Here is a 23,582-nt window from a genome sequence, read left to right as displayed (position 1 = left end):
TAACCACCATGGCGGTTGCAAAAACCACCATCTGTTGTGTGATGAACGGTGGAGAGAGATTCTATATTTTTAGAATCTTGAGTGGGAAAACCAGGCACATTAATAAACTTTTTTCCCCCAGTTCACTAATCCGAAACTGACTTTCCTTTTAGTGTCTCTGCTGTCAACATGCACTGTTTTTTTTTTTTTTTTAAGTCAATCTAAAAACAGAGGCTCGCTATGACTAATTTAAGAACTCCCAAAGTGGGCTCTTTTCCAAAAATAAACTGCAATCGACAAGACTGTCAACTCCTCTAAAGCAGTGGTGATGCCGCCATAGCCCGTGGGGCCGCATCAGAGAGGTCTGCTGCCAGTTTGGGCAGAGCAGGGTAGTCTAGCAGAGCTCCACAACCCTTACCTGTGTCTGGTCTAAGGCTTAAAATGAAATATTTCTAGGAACAGATGTTTCCAAGCGTGCATCTTAAACAGCCTACCTTAATCCTTATTTTTTCCTGTCTCTGAAATGGAAACTGTTGCGAGGAAACATCTCACACCAGAGGCCGAGAGTGCCAGGGTTTTGCAGCTATTGCACGTTTCCTCTTAATGGAAGCATGTTTGCACCCTCTGGCAGAGTCATTTTTAAGAAGGTCACACCTTTCGGTAGGGCCGCTTTTACCTGGGTGTTGTCATGACCCTGGATTTAGCGGGCAGGAGGGTTGGAAATGAATCCAAGCGCCGATTCTCCCCCAGAAGCCCCCACCCAAGGAAGAGAGGATCGGTCGCACCTCAACTCAGGGAGTTCAATTGACCCCACCTCGGATTCAGTTGCGGGGGGTGCGGCGGAGGCAAAAACGATGACGTCACCACTTGCCGGGCGTCCGGAAGCGCCCCAGGTGCGCCGCGGGCTTTCATCTCGTTCCAGCGGCGCTGAGCGCGGTCACCTTCCCTCTACACGAGGCACCGAGGTGCAGAGCGGAGCAGCCACTCACTGCGGGGCTTGCAGGGAGCAAATGGCCCGAGAGCGGGGGATTCGCACCCCGGCCCTTTGGTCTCGGGCTGAAGGCGACGCGGCGCCTGGTTCTCGGAGGCGTCGCTGGGCGCTCCCGCCCCGGGCCGCGCATCCCTCCGCGGCTCAACTCCGCCGACGGTCTTCGGGGCCCCGTGCGCCTCGCCTGCTTGGGAACCCCATTTAGAGAGACCGCGCGTGCTGGGAACCCCGCTGGGTGACCCGGGCGCCCGGCCCGCTTTGCCACCGCAACGCTGGGCCCCCGGCTTCTCTCCGTTTGACAGAGGATGAAGCTTTTGGGGAGTCAACAAAGCTGAGGTCTCCGGGACGGCGAGGCGCAAAGCCGCGGCCGGATTCCAGGTCTGACTGCGCCCGTCGGCCCCCGGGCCACGGCGCTGCGGGGACCGTTTAACAGTATTCACGGGGGGGGGGGGGGTGTTCGGTGCTCCTGGGAGCGGGCGCTCGGAGGAGCCAACGGAAAAGCCGCGACTGCTGGCCCAGGACGCAGAAGCCCTCGGGCGACGGCTCAGCGCCGACGGAGGCGGTCCCGGGCCCCCGCCCCGCGGACGGCAGCCTGGGCGCCGGGGCCGCGGCCAAGCGCAGAACCGCAGGTACCGCCGCGCCCACGCGCGCCCCCGGAGGCCCCGACTCGCGGCCCCGCCCCGCCCCGCCCCGGAAGTGACGCGTGGCGGCTGCGCCGCCGGGAGGGGCCCCGACGTAGCCGGGGGGTTTGAGAGTGGCGGCGGCCGCGGAGCGACTGGCAGGCCGGGCCCGGCGAGGAACGCCCCGAGCGCGCGCCCGGCGGGGAGCGGCCCTAAGACCCGCGCCGCCGCTGCCGCTGCCGCTGCCGCCGCCGCCGCGTGCGGGGGCGGGGAGGGCGGGGCGCGAGGAGCCGCGGCGGGCGCGGCGGCGGCTGGCGATGCGGGCGGCTGCGGGCCCCCGGCGGGCTCGGCTGGGCCGCCGCCGCCTTCTCCGGCTCCGCCGCGGGGGTCGCAGCGGCCGCCGCGCCGCCCTCGAGGTCCCAGCGTGAGGAGGCGGCGGGCGGAGAGAAGCATCGCGCTCGAGGCAGAGACCCAGAGGGAGCCCCGCGCGCGGCCTCGGTGAGCGGCCGGCCTCGCGCGCCCGTGCACCCCGCGTCCCCGCGGACTCTCGCCGCCGCCCCCGCCGCCGCCGCCGCGAGGAGCTGGGGGCCTGGGGCCGGGCCGGGTGGGGGGAGCAGGCGGCACAACAGGAAGTGAGCGTGGCGGCGGGGGCGGGGCGGGGCGGGGCGGGGGCGGGGCGGGCGCGCTCCCCGGGGACCCGCCCCCTCCCCTCCCCTCCCCTCCCCTCCCCTCCCCTCCCCCTCCCCTCCCCCTTCCCCCCGGCTCCGCGGCGCGCAGGTGGACGGCGGAGCGCGCGGGCCCGGCCTCGCCCCTCCTTGCGCCCCGCGACGTCCCGAGGGGCTCGGGGTGGCAGGGCCTTTGGCGGGGGGCGGGGGGGTGGGGGACGACGAATTCTGCTTCTTTGTAGCGACAGGAAGTCGGAAAACGAAAGTAGAGTAACTCGGTGCTAGCCGAGGCCGCGGGGGGTCGCGGGGGGCCGCGGGGGGCCGCGGCTCTTCCCCGGACTCTGATCTGCGCGGGGCGCGCGGTCTCCGAGCTGCTTCCGCTCCCCACGCGCGCTGTTCATCGGTGTCGAGTTTCGTCCCTTGTTCTCGTCCTCTCCGGACTTGGGGCTCCTTGCACGGCTGCGGCGGGGCCGGTCGCTTCTCGGTTCCTGCAGGCCCGCCGGGAAGCCTCCCTGGGGGGCGGCGTCGTGGCGGGGCTCGGCGGGACGCGCGCGGTGTTGCCGCTCGGTGGAGTGGGCGGAAGAGACACGGTCGGCTTTTTCCCAGGCTGTTGCTTTGCGAGGTGCAGGGCGTCGCCGCGAGCACCGGAGTCGCCTGCTCGTCACGCCGGCGGGCCGGGTCCTCCCTTGCCCCTGCCGGCGCCCAGCCCCCAGCCCCCACCCCACACCCCACGGTGCGGACGACTTGGTGCTTTCGTAGTCGGGACCGTTAGTGATGCTTTCATCGAAACGTATGATTCAGCCCCCGCTCCCGCCGCCCCGCCGCCTCCCCGTCGGGAATTCCCTTCTCTTTGATTTTACTTGAACATCAAAATGCTAAAGTGAGGGCACCTGGATGGCTCAGCCCTCGATCCCAGGGTCCTCGGGCTCCCTGCTCAGCGGGAAGCCTGCTTCTCCCTCTCGCTCTCCCTCTGCTGCTCCCCCGCGCCCCCCAGTTGTGCTCTCTGACGCTCTTTCTGTCAAGTAAATAAAATCTTTTTTTAAAAACCTGCATAAGTGAAATCTGTTACACTCTTAGGGGAGATGTTGTCTTCAAGTTTTCCTGCAGTGTGGCTGTACTTTCAATATTTTCTTAGTGTAGGGTACTGCACAGGTAAGAGACTCCTGGTCGCTTTCCGAGAACGTTGATGATTTTATTGTTTTTGTTTTTAAAAGTTTTTTCATGAGAGACACAGGGGGAGAGGCAGAGACACAGGCAGAGGGAGAAGCAGGCTCCCTGCGGCGAGCCAGATGCGGGACTCGATGCCAGGACCCTGGGATCAGGCCCTGGGCTGAAGGCAGAGGCTCGTCCGCTGAGCCACCCGGGTGCCCCGAAAACGAAGATGATTTTAATTCAAAAATTTTAATTCAAAACTTTAATTCAAAACTAATGCAGTCTTGATACATGATTTGGTTTTGTCTTATTGAAGCAGCACACTGAATCTGGAGACCTCGTATTTTGGTCTTAGCTGCTGTTTCTGAAAAAATAGTTGGGCTCTGGGTCACCACAGCAACTGGACTATGTGTGTTATAAACATGTTTAGGGTGGAAAAAGTTTCATTTACTAGAGACTTCCTTTCCCTAATAGCTTATTTCAACATACTTTCTTTCAGTTTACTTCTGGGACTGATCTACCTTTGAAGGATTAAGGTAGAATCAGTTATGTTTTCAACATTTAACTCTTCAATCGCATTCTTTGCAACAGTTAAATATTTCCCTCATTACACTTCTGGAAAGTTCTTCTAAAAGCATACTTTTAGAAAACTTGAGTTTTTCTGTGAAGGAAAGTAAAGGTCTATTAATAAGTAGCTAGAATAAAAGTTTTTGTGTTTTTTGATTCATCATCTTTTTAATAGTTTTCTGGAATTTATTCTTTAATTCTCTTTTATGCCTGAGGAAATGATTGAATTTTGTATTAATAGCACACTTTTAGGAACTGAAAGGAAGAGATTCAACTTGACTGTATACCCAGAGATTCACCAACTTTTCAGAGTATGGCCTGATATCAAAATTGAATGAATAAAATATTCCTTTATACTACCCATTGAAGATGTCCACTTTATATCTTTCTGTGAAGTGTTTTTTTGTTTTGTTTTGTTTTGTTTTTGCAAAAGAACATTCTTTTCCAGTGCTTCATTCCAAAACCACAATGCCCTTTGATTCTAAACAACCTTCTATCCCAGCGGCACTGTAAAGTACAAAAAAAGCATCAGTATTTTCCACAACAGTTAGGTTTTGCCCTGAAGTATCGGCAGCAGCTCACCAGCATTTGACTCCATAGGCTCCCCTAATAACCAGAAGGGAAAATAGAAGCTGAAAGGTGAAATCTGAACCCCTATGGGAGCACACATTCTTTGGGGACCCTTCCCTTTGCCCAGTGTGGCACTTGTGTGCTCGTTGTGGAGATGTTGATGCGTGTTTCTGTCTCCACATGTATACCTTAGCCATTATAAACCTGTGGGACTCAAGCATTATCTACATGATAGGTATTAAGACCCTAGGATTACGTTTGGGAATTTTTCCCAAAAAAGAAATGGAATTACGGGTACCACATTTGTGGTCGTTTTGAGATTTCAGTTATTTGTCCTTTCTCTTTTCCCCTCCCTCTCTCTCTCCCCAACCTCTTGGTTTCCTTGGTTTCCCCTTTTTTCTTTCTCCCTCTGTCTTACACACACTGATACCCTGATCTCTGTAAGCTTTTTTTTTTTTAAAGTAGGCTCCATACCCTGCATGAAGCCCAATTTGGCGCTTAAACTCAGGATTCTGAGATCAAGAGTTGGACACTTAACCAATAAGCCACCCAGGTGCCCCCCCCCCCATGCATTCTTGATATGAAGATGATATCTGGACACAGGGAGACACTTCTTCGGTTAAGCTAAAATTTACTAGGGAGTAGTTTTGACATGTTTAGACCAAAAAAGAATAATCATTTAGATGGAAAATATATGTAATGAAAAGGAGCTAGGCATGAACAGACATCATTAGAAGACAAGGTCTCAAAAAAAAAAAAAAAATAGAAGACAAGGTCTCTGGTAAATTGAGATAAATGGATCCCTTCCCATACTTGATGGATCATAACATAAAACTACTCTTTTTATTTAAGTAAGCCCTGTGCTCAATGTGGGGCTTGAACTCACAATCCCAAGAGTCACAGGTAGCCAGCTACTGAGTCAGCCAGGTAACCCCTAAAACTATTCTTTTAACACAGTTTAAGTGAGGCTGTGGGAAAGATTAGTGGGCACTGTTACGCAGTATTAAAGTGACACCTTATTTGTAGGCCATTATCACTTAGTATCTAATTGTAATACTTTTTTTGCAACCAGCTGGTAATGTGATTGCAGTTATCCACCTAGGGAGTGGTTCTCCTGGTGAAAGGAGTACATGACTGTGATGAAAGAGACTTGGCTTATTTATTTATTTTATTTTATTTTATTTTATTTTTTTTTATTTATTTATTTTAAAGATTTTATTTATTCACTCATGACAGACACAGAGAGAGAGAGGCACAGGCAGAGGGAGATGCAGGCTCCACGCAGGGAGCCTGATGCAGGACTCGATCCCAGGTCTCCAGGATCACACCCTGGGCTGAAGGGGGCGCTAAACCGCTGAGCCACCCCGGCTGCCTGTTAGTTTGTTTTTAATGATAAAAGTCATCTACTTGAGTTGTACAATACAGTGGTTTTAGTATATTCAAAGAGTTGTCTAGCCACCACCACAGTCTTTTTTTTTTTTTTATTTAATTGAGAGAGAGTGAGCAGGAGCAGGGGGAGAGACAGAGGGAGAGAGAAAGGGAGAAGCAGACTCTCCATTGAGCAGGCAGCGCAACATGGAGCTCAATCCCAGAATCCTGGGATCATGACCTGAGCCAAAAGCAGACACTTAACCTACTGAGCCACTCAGGTGCTCCTCCACCACAGCAATGTTAAGTTTAGAATATATACATCACCCCATAAGCATTCACTCCCCATTCTTCTCTCTACCCAGCCCCTAGCAACCACTGATCTAATGTGTCTAATACATTTGTCTGTTCTGGACATTTCATGTAAACAAGTACAATATGTGGTCTTTTGTGGCTGGCATTTTTCACTTAATTTTTTTTTTCTAAGATTTTACTTATTTATTCATGAGAGACAGAGAGAGAGAGAGAGGCAGAGACACAGGCAGAGGGAGAAGCCGGCCCCATGCAGGGAGCCCGATGCGGGACTCAATCTAGGGACTCCAGGATCAGGCCCTGGGCCAAAGGCAGGCGCTAAACTGCTGAGCCCCAGCGATCCCCTCACTTAAAGTTGTTGAGGTCTGTCCATGGTGTAGCGTGTACCAGTATTTTAGTCCTATTTCTGGCTGAATATTCTGTGTAGTTATACCATATTTTGCTTGTCCATTCATCGGTTGGTGGACATTTAGTTTCTACTTTTTGGATATTACTATGGAATAATGCTTCTGTGAACATTTCTGTACAGGTGTCTGTGTAGACATGTATTTTCAATTCTTTTGGGTATATACCTAGGAGTGGAATTGCTGGCTCATATGGTAACTCATATGCTGGTTAGCTTTTTGAGGAACTGTCACACTGTTTTCCAAAGTGGTTATACCATTTTATATTCCCACCAACAATGCATGAGGGATTCACTTTCTTTACATCCTAACCAACGCTTGTTGCTACTGTCTGTCTTTTTGTTTATAGCCATCCTAGTAAGCGTGAAGTGCTATTTTACGTGATTTTACTTTTTAGTTCCCTAATAATTAATGTTGAGTATCTTTTCATGAGCTTATTGTCAGTTTGTGTATCTTCTTTGAAGAAATGTCTTTGTACATTCTTATTTCCTAATTATAAGAATTATTTTTAAGATTTTATTTTTAAGGAATCTCTACACCATCATGGGACTTGAACTCATAACCCTAAGATCAAGAGTTGCATGTTCCACTGACTGAGCCAGCCAGGTGTCCCTAATTATAAGAATTCTTGGGGCACCTGGATGGCTCATTCAGTTGAGTGTGTCCAGCTCTTGATTTCGGCTCAGGTTATGATCTCAGGGTCCTGGGATTGACTCCTGTGCGGGAGTCTGCTTGAAGATTTTTCTTCCTCTTCCCCTCCCCTGGCTCACCACCCCCCCAAATAAATAAATCTTTTTTTTTTTAAGATTTTATTTATTTATTCATTCACAAGAGACCCAGAGAGAGACAGAGACGTAGATAGAGAAGCAGGCTCCCTGCAGGGAGTCCGATGCAGGAATCGATATCTCCACCTGGATCACGACCTGGATCATGTCCTGAGCCGAAGGCAGATACTTAACTGCTGAGCTACCCAGGCGTCCCAATAAATAAATCTTTAAAAAAATTCCTTCATGTATTTCTGACAGTCCCATATTTGAAAATATTTTCTCGGGTAGCCGGAGTGGCTCAAAGGTTTAGCGCCTGCCTTCGGCCCAGGGCGTGATCCTGGAGACCTGGGATCTAGTCCCACGTTGGGCTCCCTGCATGGAGCCTGATCTCTGCCTGTCTGCCTCTCTGCCTCTCTGTCTCTGTCTCTCTCTCTCTCTGTGTCTCTCATGAATAAATAAAATGTTGTGTTAAAAAAAAAGAAAATATTTTCTCCCATTCTAAATATTGCTTCTCACTTAATGATATTATTACAGCAGAAAAGTTTAAAATTTTGATGTAGCCCAACTTACCTATTTTTATAGTATTTTAATGGAATTGATTTAATTTGTTTACAAGTCCTATTCTGGTCCATTGAGATCTCATTCCTAGATAAGAAAAGGAGGGTTTTTTGCTCTTGTGTGTGTGTATAGTTCATTTATAGGCTTCTTAGGATGTTTATATATATGTTTGGCCAGAGTTTTTGCCCTAAATAATTCTTCCTAATAAATGGGGTATGGTTTTGAAGTTTTATGAGGAAAATAACTTTGTGAGAGCATTTCTTTGCTACTCTGTTCCCTAAACCAATGGTTATCAACTGGGATGATTTTGTCTCCCAGAACATTTGACGATGTCTAGAGACGTGTTTGTCACAATGGGGCAGGAGGTGCTACTGGCATCTGGTGGGTCAAAGCAAGTAAAATACACGGGACAGCTTCCAAGAACCAAGAATTTTCTGGCCCAAAATATCAATAGAGCCAAAACTGAGAAACTCTGGCCTCAACAGGGAGAGCCTAAAACCTGAGATATTGAATGATTTTTTCATTTCATGTCTTGATAATCAAAGGTCACTCATCAAATAAAGGAGGATCTCTAGGGGCACCTGGCTTGGCTCAGTTGGTAGAGCATGCGACTATTGATCTCAGTGTCCTGAGTTCAAGCCCCACATTGGGCAGAGGAGCCTCCTTCAAAAAAAAAAAAAAAAAAAATGTATCTAGGCAGATGGAATCCCTGTGGGCAGAATGGTGACAGAACTTGTAAATTAAATCAGGGAGCATTTTACTGAATTTTCAGTGCTGCCAATTTAAATGTAAATTAATTTATGAGAACGGAAACTATTCGGAGGAGAAATGCCAGTGGAGCAGAAGTAAATTATTCCCTATATCTTCGGGCCACCGTGAGACACACACATACTCCTGGCAAATAAACCAAGTTGGTTGATTTAAATAAATACTAAAATGGTGGTCTCAGGGGACAGGACAATGAGCTTTTCAGATAAAACTCAGTAGCAGTGGTACTCTGGTGATCGGCAATCATCAGACTGCTCCTGTGACTTATGGAACTAACTTTATCTCCCCACAAGACTTTTCTTAAGCACTGGACTTGCCTAAGGATTTGGACTCTGGGTCCAGATTGCCTGGGTTTAAATGTCAGCCCCACCATTTACTTGCTCAGCCTCAGACAAGTGGCTTGCTTATCTCTTTTCTGATCAGTTTTTTTCAAATGCAAAATGAGGCTCCAACAGTTACCTATTTTGTAGGATTGTCTGGGAATGAAAAGAAGTAATACTGTTTGGAGTACAGTGCCTGGCATGTGGTGTTCCATAAGTGCTGGCTGTTAATATTATTGTGTGTCTTATCTGTGTGCCTCTTTCAGCTCATTGCTATGGACAGTGCTATCACCCTGTGGCAGTTCCTCCTTCAGCTCCTGCAGGAGCCTCAGAACAAGCACATGATCAGCTGGACCTCTAATGATGGGGAGTTCAAGCTTTTGCAGGCAGAAGAGGTGGCTCGTCTCTGGGGGATTCGGAAGAACAAGCCTAATATGAATTACGACAAACTCAGCCGAGCCCTCAGATACTATTATGTAAAGGTAATTCACATCCACCTCAAAACAAGAATTCTCTCTTCTGTTGAGGTTATGATGTACTAATGTTCTGGTTTATTTTTAAGCCTTTTTTAATTGAGGCATAGTTGACATATAACATTATATTAGTTTCAGGTGTACAGCATAATGATTTGGGATTTGTATACATTGCAAAATGATCACTGTCCTCGTTTATTCTGATCTAGTTTATTTTATAACTTCAGCAGTTTGGAATTAGGATGAAACATGTAAATTGTTCCAGCTCTATTTCTGCAATCCCACTCCTCATCCTATTTTATAATTCCTAATTGCTGTTGTCTTTAAAGAAAAAGTGAGTATAGTGTTGGAATAAGGAAAAGAAAATTTGAGATTGTTGAGGATAAAATAAATATTCTTGTGTCTATCATAATTTAAAAATTGTCACATGTATGCTTGTTTTTTGGCTTTACTTAATTTTTACTTTTGAGGTTAACCCAGAGAACACAAATTAATACTTTATTATTATTATTCTTATTTTTAAAGATTTCATTCATTCATTCATGAGAGACACAAAGAGAGGCAGAGACACAGGCAGAGGGAGAAGCAGGCTCCCTGTGGGGAGCCCAGTGTAGGACTCTATCCCAGGACCTCGGGATCATGACCTGAGCCAAAGTCAGGTGCTCAACCACTGAGCCACCCAGGCGCCCCCAAATTAATACTTCGAAGAATAGCTGTTAGTACACAGATTTGATTGCTTGGTTCAAATTTATTTTTTGTTTAATTTCTTATTATTTTGGATATGTTCTTGGGCTCTGAGGTGAAAGTAATGGTTCAAATGGATAGAATTAGAATGAGAAGCTGAGATCTTAATTTCTTTAACCTTTACCAGCTTTCCAGAATGGGGGTGGGGGGGTGGGGGGTGTGGTGTGAAGTAAGAAACAGCTGGAACTCCGGGAGGAAGTAGAAGCCCAAGCAGAAGTAATATTCTCTTCCTTTGTGCTTACCCAGGATGTGCATGGCTGGTACCTTTGGAATTGTTTGAGATCGCAATTCGGTGATTTTTGACTTACTACAGATAATGTGATTGGGCGAGTTAGGCAATTGAAATTTGTCTTACACAACATCATTTCAGCTACTTGTGAGACAGTTAAATGTTCTCAGCTTATGCTCCAGGGCGCTAGGACCTGGGTTTGGTCTGGCTAGATAAATGGAAGTGATTCTGAAGCTCTTAAGTGAACTCCTTGCCAAACCGAGACCCCGTATTAGGTCAGCTTGTTTGTGAGCTGTGGGCGGCACATTTACCAGAAGGTATAAGGTGCTTGTTTTGTTTATCTACAGAATATCATTAAAAAAGTGAATGGTCAGAAGTTTGTGTACAAGTTTGTGTCGTACCCAGAGATTTTGAAAATGGACCCCCTGACCGTGGGCCGGGCTGAGGGAGACTGCGAAGCCCTGAGCTGCGGCGAGGTGGGCGGCGGCGCCAGGGACCCCGAGAGTGGGGGCCGGGAGAAGCCCCCCCAGCCCGGCGCCAGGGCCTCCAGCCGCAACGACTATATACACTCCGGCTTGTATTCTTCCTTCACTCTCAACTCTTTGAACTCCTCCAACAAGAAGCTTTTCAAACCCATAAAGATTGAGAGTCCAGCTGAGAAGCTGGCAGAGAAGAAGCCGCCTCCGGAGCCAACTCCGTCTGTCATCAGATTCGTAACGACCCCTTCCAAAAAGCTGCCGGGTGAACCTCTTGCTGCCGCCACGTCCCTCGGCCCCAGCATCTCTCCATCTTCAGAAGAAACCCTCCAGGCATTGGAGACTTTGGCTTCCCCCAAACTGCCTTCCCTGGAAGCCCCGGCCTCTGCAGCCAGTGTCACCGCCGCGTTCGCCGCCCCCCCCATTTCCTCCGTTTCCCCCTCTGTGCCGGAGCCCCCCAGGACCCCCACGCCGCCGCTGAGTCCTAATCCCGAGGTTGACACGGACATCGATTCCGTGGCTTCGCAGCCCATGGAGCTTCCAGAGAATTTGTCACTAGAGCCTAAAGACCAGGATGCGGCCTTGCTGGAAAAGGACAAAACAAGCAATTCTTCAAGATCCAAGAAACCCAAAGGGTTAGAGCTGGCGCCCATCCTCGTGATCACCGGTAGTGACCCAAGTCCACTGGGAATACTGAGCCCCTCTCTCCCCACAGCTTCTCTTACACCAGCGCTTTTCTCACAGGTAACTGACTCTTTCTTTTTAGTGCCACCGATGTTTGCATTGACTCACCTTTTAAAACATGCAGAATTTATAACCTCACGTTCTCATGCTGTTACCTGGGTCTGTCTTAGAAAAGTGGGCTGTGACCCAGTTCCCTGCGTAATCAGTGAGAGGTTTGGAGTAGCATCGTAGAAGAATCTGTTGTCTCTACAAGCAAATAAATATTTTTCAACTTCCTCCTAAAGCCAACTATTCTCTCTCTCTTTTTGGTCTTATAAAACTCAATGGTATCTTATAAAAAAATAGTGATAACATCAAAAGCTAGAAAACAATCCCAAGAACCTAAGAAAACCTCCTGGTGTGATGTTGAGTAACAAGTTTGTAGAGTTATATTAGTTATTTCTTAACTTACTCATCTCCTATAATATTTATTTATTTATTTATATAAGAGAGGGGGAGAAGGGGTGGGGAGGGAATCTTTTTTTTTTTTTTTAAGATTTTATTTATTTGACAGAGAGAGAGCAAAAGCAGAGGGAGCAGCAGGCAGAGGAAGAGGGAGAAGCGGGTTCCCTGCTAAGCAGAGAGCCTGATGCAAGCAGAGAGCCTGATGCAGGGGATGCAGGGCTTGATTCCAGGCCCCCCCAGGATCATGACCCAAGTTGAAGGCAGGCGCTTAACTGACTGAGCCAACTAAGGTGTGCACTCCCTTTTTAAAAAGTGAGCAGAGTCCAAAGTGCTGAGCACAGAGTCCAGCATGGAGCTCGATCCCAGGACCCTGAGGTCATGACCTGAGCTGAAATCAAGAGTCGGATGCTTAATTGACTGAGCCATGTAGGCTCCTCCCCGTAGCATTTTTTTTTTAAGACTTTATTTATTTATTCATGAGAGACCCAAAGAGGCAGAGACACAGGCAGAGGGAAAAGCAGGCTCCATGCAGGGAGCCTGATGTGGGACTCAGTGACCGGACTCCAGGGTCACGCCCTGAGCCGAAGGCAGACGCCCAGACGCTCAACCGCTGAGCCACTCAGGTGTTCCCCCTCACCCCAATAACATTTAAATAGACCTCCCATTACTAAGGAGAACTGTGTTTGTGAGTTAGTTACCAGTTCTTTCTCTGCCCTTGACCAGATTGGTTTCTCTATTTGGGAAAGACCCTACAAAACACAAATTAGAAATATTTTGCCATTTATATTTCTTAGGTTGTAAAAATAATTTCTGAACTTTTCTCATGATAAAATTTCAGAGATCCTTAGTGGAGAAGAGGACAGTATTTGGGTTTAAGGCTATTGATATATTATTATGAGGTTGAAATGTAAAACTGGCGAGTCACCTAGTGATCATTTTTGTTTTGCATATTGCAGACTCCCATCTTACTGACGCCGAGCCCCCTGCTATCCAGCATCCACTTCTGGAGTACTCTTAGCCCTGTTGCTCCCCTGAGTCCAGCCAGACTGCAAGGTGCTAACACACTTTTCCAGGTAAATCACCTCTAAGTTTGCCTCTTGTAGTTGGGGCCTGACACATGAAGAAAGAGGCCAAAAGGCAGTGTGTCTTCACTCTTTAGTCTAATCATTATAAAACTTGCGTTTAATAAATATGCTTTCCAAGGGTTAGTTGGTTAGTTTTCCAGTCAGCAGACGGTTCCAAAGATATTCACAGCAAGGCTTCCTTTCCCTTTTTTTTTTTTTTTAAGATTTTATTTATTCATGAGAAACAGAGAGAGAGAAAGAGAGAGAGGCAGAGACACAGGCAGAGGGAGAAGCAGGCTCCATTCAGGGAGCCCGATGTGAGACTCAATCCTGGGACCCCAGGATCATGCTCTGAGCCCAAGGCAGGTGCCAAACCACTGAGCCACCCAGGGATCCCGGCTTCCTTTTCATTCTTTACTGTTACATACATTTCAGTTAGACCAAGAATTGTTCAGTACTATAGTAGATTTTGAAACCACCTGATTTCTTTTTTTTTTTTTTTTTAAATCTTTTTTTTTTTTTTTCTTCAATTTTTATTTATTTATGATAGTCACAGAGAGAGAGAGAGAGAGAGGCAGAGACACAGGCCGAGGGAGAAGCAGGCTCCATGCACCGGGAGCCCGATGTGGGATTCGATCCCGGGTCTCCAGGATCGCGCCCTGGGCCAAAGGCAGGCGCCAAACCGCTGCGCCACCCAGGGATCCCGAAACCACCTGATTTCTTTGTCATTTTAAACGCTAGAAATTCTTTTTCTTTTTTGAAAAAAAAAATACATATATGTGTGTGAAAATTTGTGCATATAAGTCTCTTTTATAAGTCTATTTTACATGAGGATTTTTGAAAATGAAAACTTTTGAGAATGGCATATCAAATACTCTGTTTCTCACTCATTTAGAATTAATGTTTATCAAGATTTTATTTACGTATTATTTATTTATTTATTTTTAAAGATTTTATTTATTTATTCATAGAGACACAGAGAGAGAGAGGGGCAGAGACACAGACAGAGGGAGAAGCAGGCTCCATGCAGGGAGCCCGACATGGGACTTGATCCTGGGTCCCCAGGATCACACCCTGGGCTGCAGGCGGCTCTAAACCGCTGCGCCACCGGGGCTGCCCTTATCAACATTTTAAATATGTATTTAAAAAAGGATATTGTATACCCTTTAACCGAGATCATAGGGAAGGTCTTACAGCTTTTAACCAGTGTTTTGGCCCAAGCATCTAGACTTTAGAACTTGTAGAGTTTGTTTTGTTGATTCATTCACTTACTGGTAGACTTCCTTATATCTTGCAATTTAACTTTTTATTTGTTCTTTTGGGAAAAAAAATGAAGGAAAAAATTAAAAATCTTTCTACTTCTACATTTTTTTTGCGAAAAGTTCTGAATTATTGAATAGTGTTGAGAATGTCTCATAGTTTATTTTTTACATTTTTCCTTGCTTCTCACAGATAATTGAGTTCTAGAGTGATCTGAGACCTTAAACTGCACAGTGCTCATGCAGTTTCAGCATGGACTCTCCCTATAGAATTGATCTTAGAACACATGATGGGGGTTCTGTTCTAGCAGAGCATTTATGCATCAGTTATAAATAGAGTTAATGAATGGGCATCTCTTTCTGGACCTCTTTTTGACAGTCTGTGATTTGCTTTGTAATTGAATTATACTCTGTAGTGCATGAACTTTCTAAACATTTGTGTGAAGTTAAACGTAAAGCTGTATACCTTAGGCTCTGAGGGAAGGTTTGGTTTGTTCTTTCCATCAAGGTAGGCCAGAGAGTTAATATTTAACATGTAGGACAGTTTTTTTCTTTAAAGTTTTTGTTGTGACATCACATTTTCCCCTGATAAATAGTTACTACCTTTGTACCATGAGCCATTGCATGCAGCTTTCATGTTCTGCCGCAGGGACAGAAAGTGAAAGTTGGGGTTGAGTAATAGGATGATAATGTGTTTTATTTTCTTTCTCAGTTTCCTTCTGTACTGAACAGTCATGGACCGTTCACTGTGTCTGGCCTGGATGGACCACCCACCCCTGGCCCATTTTCCCCAGATCTACAGAAAACATAACCTATGCACTTACGGAATGAGAGAACCAAGAAATAAAGAAAGAGACATTCAACATGATTACATTGAAAGTGAGCGGTTAATAGTTCTACAATGCTAGTAATAGACTATTGTGATTTTTGCCATTCCCCATTGAAATGCCTTTTTAAGATTCCCTTTGAATATGACTCAAGTTGGACTGTATATAAAAATGCCTTAATTGGAGTCCAAACTCCACCTCCCTCTTCCTTCCTACCTTCACTCCTTCCTTCCTTCCTTTCTAAGTATTTTGAGCTTCATGTTAAAGAAATTTTTGGTGGGGTTTTGCAGCCAGCTATGCTTTGCAAGAGCAGTTAAGAACAAAGTTAGTCCTTCTGCCTTATTCAGACCCTTTGGCCAGGAAAACAGTCCTGCTTGGAGCATATTATTTGAAGAAATGTTAAATGCAGTGGCCATATCTTCAGGACCAAGTGTGTTCTGTGGAATAATGAAAAGTGAGCTGTGTATAAGCAGTGAAGGAAAAGGAGTCATTCCTATTTACACAAAGTAAGATTGGAGCAATATTACTAGATTCTCTTTTGCTGTGAACCGTAACATAGGTAAGCAACTCCACAAAAAGGCATCTTATTTACCTTTATCACGGTGGATCTCTTAGCTGTCTGTGTGATCTTGTCTGAACCTGTGAATGGAGCATGGAGCCTAGTCTGTTTCAACATAGGAAGATTTTTTAAACCTGGGGTTTAAGACAGTGTTTGCAACAAGCAGTGAATAGGGGACCTCATCTCCAGCACAGAAGTGCCGTCTGCTCTCTGGGCTACTGCCTAGATTATACCCCCATGGTACACAGCATGGTAAGTGATAGCTTTTAGGATGAATCTGGTTTTGAAGTCTGGAGGCATCTCTGAGTAAAACATTCAACTGAATGACTTGAAACAACATGTGGGGCTTTCCCAGTTAGAAGAGACTTTTTCTTTTCTGTTCGTTTTACCCTGTTTTCCACCGCATACTTACCTTCTTTTAAATTTAAGGTTGTTAGTGGTTGTGACTGTTTTAAAGATGTAATTAGGAAAATGAAAAGCAAAGTGAAACCTCCAAATCTACGGTGAGGTAAAGATGTGCTTATTTCTTTGAAAAAAAATTTTTTTTTAAATTAGCAACAGAATTTGTTTGGAAGTGCTCATACACAGGGATTGGATTGTTCACATCAGTAGTGAGAAATGTAGGCCTTCATCTCTTCATCACGTTTATAAAATATTATCATATGGTAATCAGTGGTAGATACCGACGGATTTGTGATTGATAGCAACGTCACAGTGGAATCTTCTGAAAAACTTGGTTTTTAGAGTCTAGGATTAGATTATATACCACCACCACAACACTGCCCATTTATCTTACCTTTTAACTCTAGAAACATTTCTATAATCAAGTCACATAAACTAAATGGAATGAAGGAGTAAGGATCTGAGGGCTCAAAATGACACCGAGACAAACCAGCTTCTTTTAGATGTAGAATACTCACTTTAAGTATGTTTCTGTACAGTGTAGAGAAGCTGTAGCATGAGACATCCATGCTAGGTTAGTAGCCTTGGAGGAACAATATTCAGGGAGCTGTCTTTATGTTTGTAGTGTTGGAGACCTGTTAACGGTTCATTTGTGGTTATCAGCTGAGAAATCTGTTGTTGAGGTGCGCAGTAGCAGTGATGAGGGCAGTGTTCCATAGTGATGGGGAACGGATGATGGCCCTTGTCTCCCACACTGTGTCATTTACTTCGCATGCTTGTTTGAAATCAGACCTCTCAGCAGCATTTTGGGATAGTTTTATTAGGTTAATGAATATTTTGTACTTCAAATGTAAGTATCGATGGCTTGATTTAACTAGATATTTAAAATTTTGAAAGCACAAAAGTATTTTATCTTTTTGAAGTAAAGGAGCAAAGCCATTGGTTGTTTTCATAGACAATATCTTTGAAGATTAACTGTCTCAGCACAGGTGCCTAGGGACCAAGGACACCATTAAAACTCAGTACTGGCAACTTCCTAGGAACCAGTGTTACCGAGTCCTCTGTCTGTAAACCTACCCTGGAAGCCTCCAAGAGGTGTGGGCCTCAGGATATTGATGATCTGCTTTCTCTTCGAGATCAATTGACATTGAGACGTGTGCTCTGTGTGTGTGTGTGTGCGTATGTATTTACTTTTTTAAATGAAAGTTTACAACCTTAGCTCAAGTGTATGAGGCAGACCGTTCTGTTTGTAAACTACCTCTTTCCTGGAAAAGTCTCAGCTTCATGTTTTTGGAACATCCAGAGTTGTTCTTAGCATCAAAAGGTGACATACCACTTAAGATCAATATTCACTGGAGACTTCTGTTTGCTATTAGCTGTTATCTATCACGAATCACTTTGCCAGGATGACTGCTGGTGGGTAAAAGCAATCTAAGTTAAGGTAAGGGAGCGGTTGAATGAGTTTTTGAGACATCTGTGATTGTCTTAGTTTTTCATCTGCTCTGGCTCATATCTACTTGTTTGTATGTTGGGGAATGTTTAACAACCAGGCTCTCTGAAGGGGAAAAAAAAAAGTCCTCAAATTGTAGGATTTGCTGATTTCCATGATGTAAATGACCAACCCTCCCACCGCACCTGATTATAAGCCACTTCCTTAGAGTTGAGAAGGAACGAACACAGGGCCGCACACTCAGCCGGCAGCTGCCACATTCTTCCATCCTAGGGTGGATCTTCACATAATTTCTAAAATAATTTTTTTCTTGTTCATATGCTGATTTTTTAAGATACAAAATTAAAATCACATGTCTAGCCTCAGTAATTTTTTTTTAATGGTTTGTCAGTGCTTTTGTGATGTGATACTCCTCATGGTGTATTTTGTGTGTTCTAACAAAGGTAGAAACTTCCATTAATTAAAAAAAAAAAACACATCCATAGGGGAATAATCCATAAATCCTTAAAAAGTCAACATAAGCTTTGGGGGTTAAAATATAGTTTTAATTTTTCCACATTTTGATGGCTAAAATATGAGTATAAATTTTTTCTTCAGATTTTGATGGGAAAAGTAAGCCCATGAGCCTGTGTATACATAAACATATGTATATATGGTGAAAGGGTACTGGATTTTTATTAACTGGAAGAATTCCTTGATAATATACACACTGTATTAGAGATCCAAAAAGTCAAGTCTGAAAAAAACAAACCAAAAAGTCAAGTCTGTTGAATCTATTCACCTGGCACAATTTCTAGTTTTCTTCATACTGTGTGTCACTCAGGCTTGGAGGGGAAAGGACATCAGAGGTTTGGGAGGCAGTGGCCGCCACAGCAGGCTGTTGGTAGTACCCCTGCAGGCCCATTCGTAGCTGGCATTTGTGAGGTCTGGCCTTAATAACCTTGTTTCATTCTGATCTCAGAATGTGTGTCAGGACTATGAAGTTCTAAAGGCAATGTTGTGTGTTCCTAGGGAGCATAAGCACCTGGAAGCACCCACTGGCATTTTAGAAAAGCAGTCTCCAGCCTTTCTGAACACACACCTTACTCAGTAGAAGTTTTTCAGCACCAGTTTCCTATTGTAAAATCATACATGTATAAATTAAGTTGTAAACCATGTGTGAAAGTCCTTCATACATTATAAGACATACACAGAAATAGGAATTAAGAATGATATAAAAAGGAAATCTTGACTGGAAGTTCTGTCTTTTCTTCTTGGCCCAGGGCACTGTCTTGTGCACCCTCTGGCAGCATGGCCTCTCTACCTTAAAGACCACTGACTCAGGATACTGTTTATGGTCTGATCTTGAAAACAAAATGTGGATGCTTTTGTTATAACATTTAGAAAATTCCTTTACATGTTTGATCTGATTTTCATGTAAAATCTCTAGAAGTTCAGTTTGGAAATTTTCAGGAAAGGTTGTCTTCAACTTCCTGAAATTCTATATTTAAAAAAAAAAAAAGATTTTATTTATTTATTCATGAGAGACACACAGAGGCGGGACACAGGCAGAGGGAGAAGCAGACTCCTCACAGGGAACCCGATGTGGAACTTGATCCCTGGACCTGGGATCACACCCTGAGCCAAAGGCAGATGCTCAACCACTGAGCCACCCAGGCGTCCCTATTAATTCTTTTTCCCATTACCCAAATGTTTGCCAGAGGTTTGTGCATATTATTTTTGACAGCCTACTGTCTCTTTTCTCTCCGAATTAGGTATGACCCTATAATTGACTTTTATTTTGCTACTCTGCTTATAAACTTCTTTTGGCCTTATTAATGTTATATTTTACCAACAAATTCTGAATTAAGTTGCTTTATCCTAAAATATATAACCACCTTTGTTTTCTTGCTGTATTTATAAGTTTTGATTTTTTATTTGTTGGAACATTTCAGCATCTGAAGAAATACTTTCCTTGGTGGGTCAGTGCTACTTACCACTTCACTTACTTGTATGTATTTTAGTTATCCATGCCAGAAATCTAGAATTGTGCTCAGGTGCCGCTCTCAGGTGTGTAGACCAGTGTGGAGACAAGTGCAGGTATCTCGGTGCAGAAACGTGGAGCTCTGAATGAATCACCAAACCAATGGGAAAGTGAAAAACACTAGTCACCATGTTATCTGAGGGAATGATAGAACATGTTATTTCTAAGTGGAGCTTAGAAGTTAATTGTTCGCCCCACAGTAGGGAAATGGAGGTCAACATTAATTATCTTTCTTTAGCAGGTACCCTGACCAGAGAATGGGCTCTATGGAAAACATTTTACTAATTATCTTCTTGGTTTGGGGTCAAAAAATAATTGTTACTGTTTTTAATGCTGCAGGCATAACCTGAAACAAGGTGCCCTGTTATTCCTCTTAGGTCATCAGAATTCTGCTTACTGAAGTTTAAGTTTTAATCTTAGAATCTAGAATTCTTGTGGGCGGTAGTGTATTAAGCAAGAAAAGAAGGCGGTTTGATTTCATTTCTCGTACTTGGTGGAACCTGTTAGCACAAAAGTCATGTTTTGACCTGTAAACAGAGCAGTCTGAAAGGTGAGTTGTTGATGTGGTTTAAATGTTCCATTTGAAGCTGCCAGTTTCTTCAGGCTTTTCTGAAAAAAAAAAAAAAAAAAAAAAAATTGTGATAGAGAGCCTGCCAGAAAATGGCAGTCGCTGGGATACTGCCATTTATCCTGAAAGCTGGAAGCCCGAGTGGCTTGTGTGAGTGGGGAAGTGTTGGCTTTCAGGCTTTCTGCAGAAACCAGGACATTCAAGCCTTTGTTAACATCATTTTAAATGAATCGCCTAACAAAACTCATGAGGGATACAACCAAACATAGTAAGACTCTTGAACTCTGGTTTTTTTTTTTTTTTTTAGTATAATACACATCAGAAAGTTTTGTAAGGTTTAAAATTTTAAGTATGTAATTGGGAGACTAGAGCATTACCTTCCAAGTCATTCTGGTGTATCAGCTGAGTACCTGTATATGTGTGGCTATGCTGATGTACTGAGTGTGTGCATGTGTGTGAGTGTGTGTGTGTAAATAGATCTTTCAGAGGGAACATACAGTTTTCATCCTCTAGGATGGCTCATAGACTATTTGATACTAAAACTTAAAAAAAAAAATTGGCCGCACTTTGCAGTTGCCACTTTTAAAAAATTAATGCCTTGCACATTTCATTTTTTTAAATCCCTAGAAGCATAAACCTGAAAGACTAAGTTGCTTGCCACCATTTTAGAACTAGAAGGCTGCACATGACACGTGCTTGAACAAAGCCGTGTTGACTTGCTCTCCCACACATACATCCCTGCGCAAGTGAGGAGTTCATTTCCTAACATTTCTACACTTGCACTTTTGTGTAAAATCCTCATTATGTTGAGGTCTAACTTTCAGAGACAGAGTTTTATACTAAGAGTAGTATTTCTAAAGTACAGATTTGGCCGTGAATTGATGAAATGGTGGGGGAGTTCTGGCACTGTAGCCTAGTTTATCCTTCTAAATTGTACATAAGAAGCATTAGCAGAAACCTCAGAATCTTCTCAGCTTTGCCTTGTTTCCCATCTCATAAGGGCCCATTCTGACTCTTGTCCCTCTTAAGGATTATGAGCCGTGCTAGGACAGGCCTGGGATCTTCTGGACAGGGGTGATTGTGCCCTGTGGCCGGGCCAGAGTTCTAGCCAGTAGAATCACTCAAGTATGCCTAGAATAGAGTTCAGGGGTGGGAATGCCACAGACTGGTATTAAATCACTTGGCACTTTTGGGGGGCACCATTATTAGCACTGTTTTGTTATTAATAACTGGAAGCACTTAATGATTATTTTGTTTAATTTTGACCTAAGGCTGTTGAGGGTCAGAGAAGTAATGTTTATTTCTCGTTTATGTTTTCTGGAATTAAGACTCTTTGGAGAAGAGATAAATGGATTACCTAATGAGCCATTGTTTCAGGCTCTCTGTAAGGTGTGCTCTATTGGCTAGGATGTTTAAAAATCATTTACAAGCTTTGAATACTGTGCTTTGTAGAAATGTATGGCTTTTTAAATGGTTTGCAGTTGAATGGAGTACACTTAGCTTTGTAAACTCTCCACTTTTCTGTTTCTTTTCTGTTTACTCTTTGTTGCTTATTGTCTGTTAGGCCAGGGACATGGTCCCTTCTAAGACATGTCATACTTTTTGGTTTCAAGGGCAGTATTACCAAGGCCTTTATATGTACATTACATTCAGTGCTTATGTGAGAAGTAGCAATGTGTTATGAACTTCCCTGTTCACAATTAGTGAAATTAACTGATGCGCATATATGTAAAGATAGAAATTAATACAATTACATTTTTTGATCACTCGCGGCCTATTTATTTGGTCTGGCCATTTGATTTTCCTAATCACAGTCATACCGGTTTCTGCACTTTTGCCTTCATGTAGTTTCACTGACCTCTGTGGGTAGGGAAGACTAAATATGAAACAGTCCAGTCATTCTGCTACTGGTAGCTTTGGTTTGAGGTGAATACAATTTTTGACTAAAATTAGAATTTTACACTTAATTGACCAGATAATCTAGTTGGCTTAAAAATAAAAAAGCAGATAATCTAGTTGGCTTAAAAAAAAAAGCATAAATTTGCATCTTGAAGAACAAACCAATAATTTTCTATGAGCCCTACTGGATCTTCAGGTGTGGCTATCACTTGAAAGTTGAATGTTATTAAATAGTAAACATTTGGTTTTCATCCACCCCGTGTCTGATGCAGAAGAAAAGCATAGTCCGCTGTGGCATTAACACCAGAGATGAGTATTCTTTTATGTCTGTGTCTTAGTTCAGGGTATATGGTAATAAGATCTTGTCAGGGTGTTTTCCTCCAGCCTATATCAACCTGACTGAGAAGACGGTTCCTTCATTGTTTATTTTTCCCCTTGTTTGTTGAACTCTATCTCTCACAATGTCCAGTATCCACCGGTCCTGTGTATGTGGAACGCTTCTGTGTAATGCAGATGCACACTTGCCCAAAGGAATGAAGGACAGGTAACGTGTCACTAATAACCTGTCTTAGTTTCGGTGTAATTTACATTAAGGAGACCTTCAAAGTATTAAAATCACTTTTTTTCTTCTTTTTCCCAAAACCACAACTAAAATGATGGTAGCTGCTAACATTTATTAAAATCGTACTGATTGGTGTTGCAGCCAGAGGGAAGCTGCTGTGTCTTCTAGCTCAGCCGTCTGACCTAGCCTATCCGGGGAACAAAGGGGTGCTGTTTTAAGGTCCATTAGGATTGACTATAGCCAGAGTCTCGGATTCTGTTTGAATGCAGCCGAGAACCTTCACACAGAGCATAGGGAGGTGAGGAGGAGGATGTGCTAGCACTTTGAGGGCTTTGTGATATGCTGCTTTTAAAAGAGAAAAGTGTAGCTAATACTCAGTGCATCTCCAGATATAGTGAGGGGTTGCTCTGATGACCAATCAGGTGATAGTTTTTTGTATCCCTTCAAGTTTTATGCAAAAATTTTGTTAAATTCTGTATTGGTGATGTGCGTCTTTTTAGAAAGATGATATGTTAAAAACAACTATTTTTATGCAGAAACTGACAGAGGAATTTGCTTTGTATAATGGCAAGCCAGCTTTAAGAAAGCACTGTAGCAAATTTACTGAAGTCCAAAACTCTATAGATATGTTAATAGATATATGTGCAACTAGATATGGACAACAATTGTATTTTTTTAAATAAATATTTTTAACAAAATGACTTTTGGAATTGATTATTCTTCTCACATCCATTGAGGTGGCCTCTGTGGATTCTGTGTTCATCCGTGCTAAATAGATAAATGTAAGGTAAAAGTTGAGTTTCCCAGTGGTTATCATTAAAACCCAGCCTTCAACAATTTGATACATCTCTACATTACAATATTTAAAGACTGAGTTGGGA

At 44.2% G+C, this 23,582-nt stretch overlaps 1 protein-coding gene across 2 annotated transcripts; it reads left to right on the top strand.

The window, feature by feature from the left end:
* Positions 1-806: 806 nt before the first annotated feature.
* ELK4 (ETS transcription factor ELK4) lies at positions 807-23,402 on the top strand. Of its 2 annotated transcripts, none has more exons than XM_035711056.2 (5): positions 807-1,345; positions 9,305-9,520; positions 10,832-11,704; positions 13,045-13,161; positions 15,124-23,402. In XM_035711056.2, the coding sequence occupies exons 2-5, from the start codon at positions 9,314-9,316 to the stop codon at positions 15,220-15,222; spliced, it is 1,296 nt and encodes a 431-aa protein (XP_035566949.1). In that variant the 5' UTR covers positions 807-1,345; positions 9,305-9,313; the 3' UTR covers positions 15,223-23,402. The 2 variants fall into 2 exon arrangements, with proteins under 2 accessions (XP_035566949.1, XP_025276887.1); XM_025421102.3 differs by lacking the exon at positions 807-1,345 and adding an exon at positions 1,953-2,085.
* Positions 23,403-23,582: the final 180 nt, after the last annotated feature.

Source organism: Canis lupus, chromosome 38 (assembly GCF_003254725.2).
Source record: "Canis lupus dingo isolate Sandy chromosome 38, ASM325472v2, whole genome shotgun sequence".
NCBI lineage: Eukaryota > Metazoa > Chordata > Mammalia > Carnivora > Canidae > Canis > Canis lupus.
This window is presented reverse-complemented; position numbering and strand designations above follow the sequence as displayed.

Bases quoted from the DNA above. Each gene is read 5' to 3' on its own strand.
- ELK4 (XM_035711056.2), top strand. From the start codon at position 9,314: ATGGACAGTGCTATCACCCTGTGGCAGTTCCTCCTTCAGCTCCTGCAG. The intron at 9,521-10,831 runs GTAATTCACATC...GTTTATCTACAG, and splicing joins TCAGATACTATTATGTAAAG to AATATCATTAAAAAAGTGAA. The intron at 11,705-13,044 runs GTAACTGACTCT...TGCATATTGCAG, and splicing joins CACCAGCGCTTTTCTCACAG to ACTCCCATCTTACTGACGCC.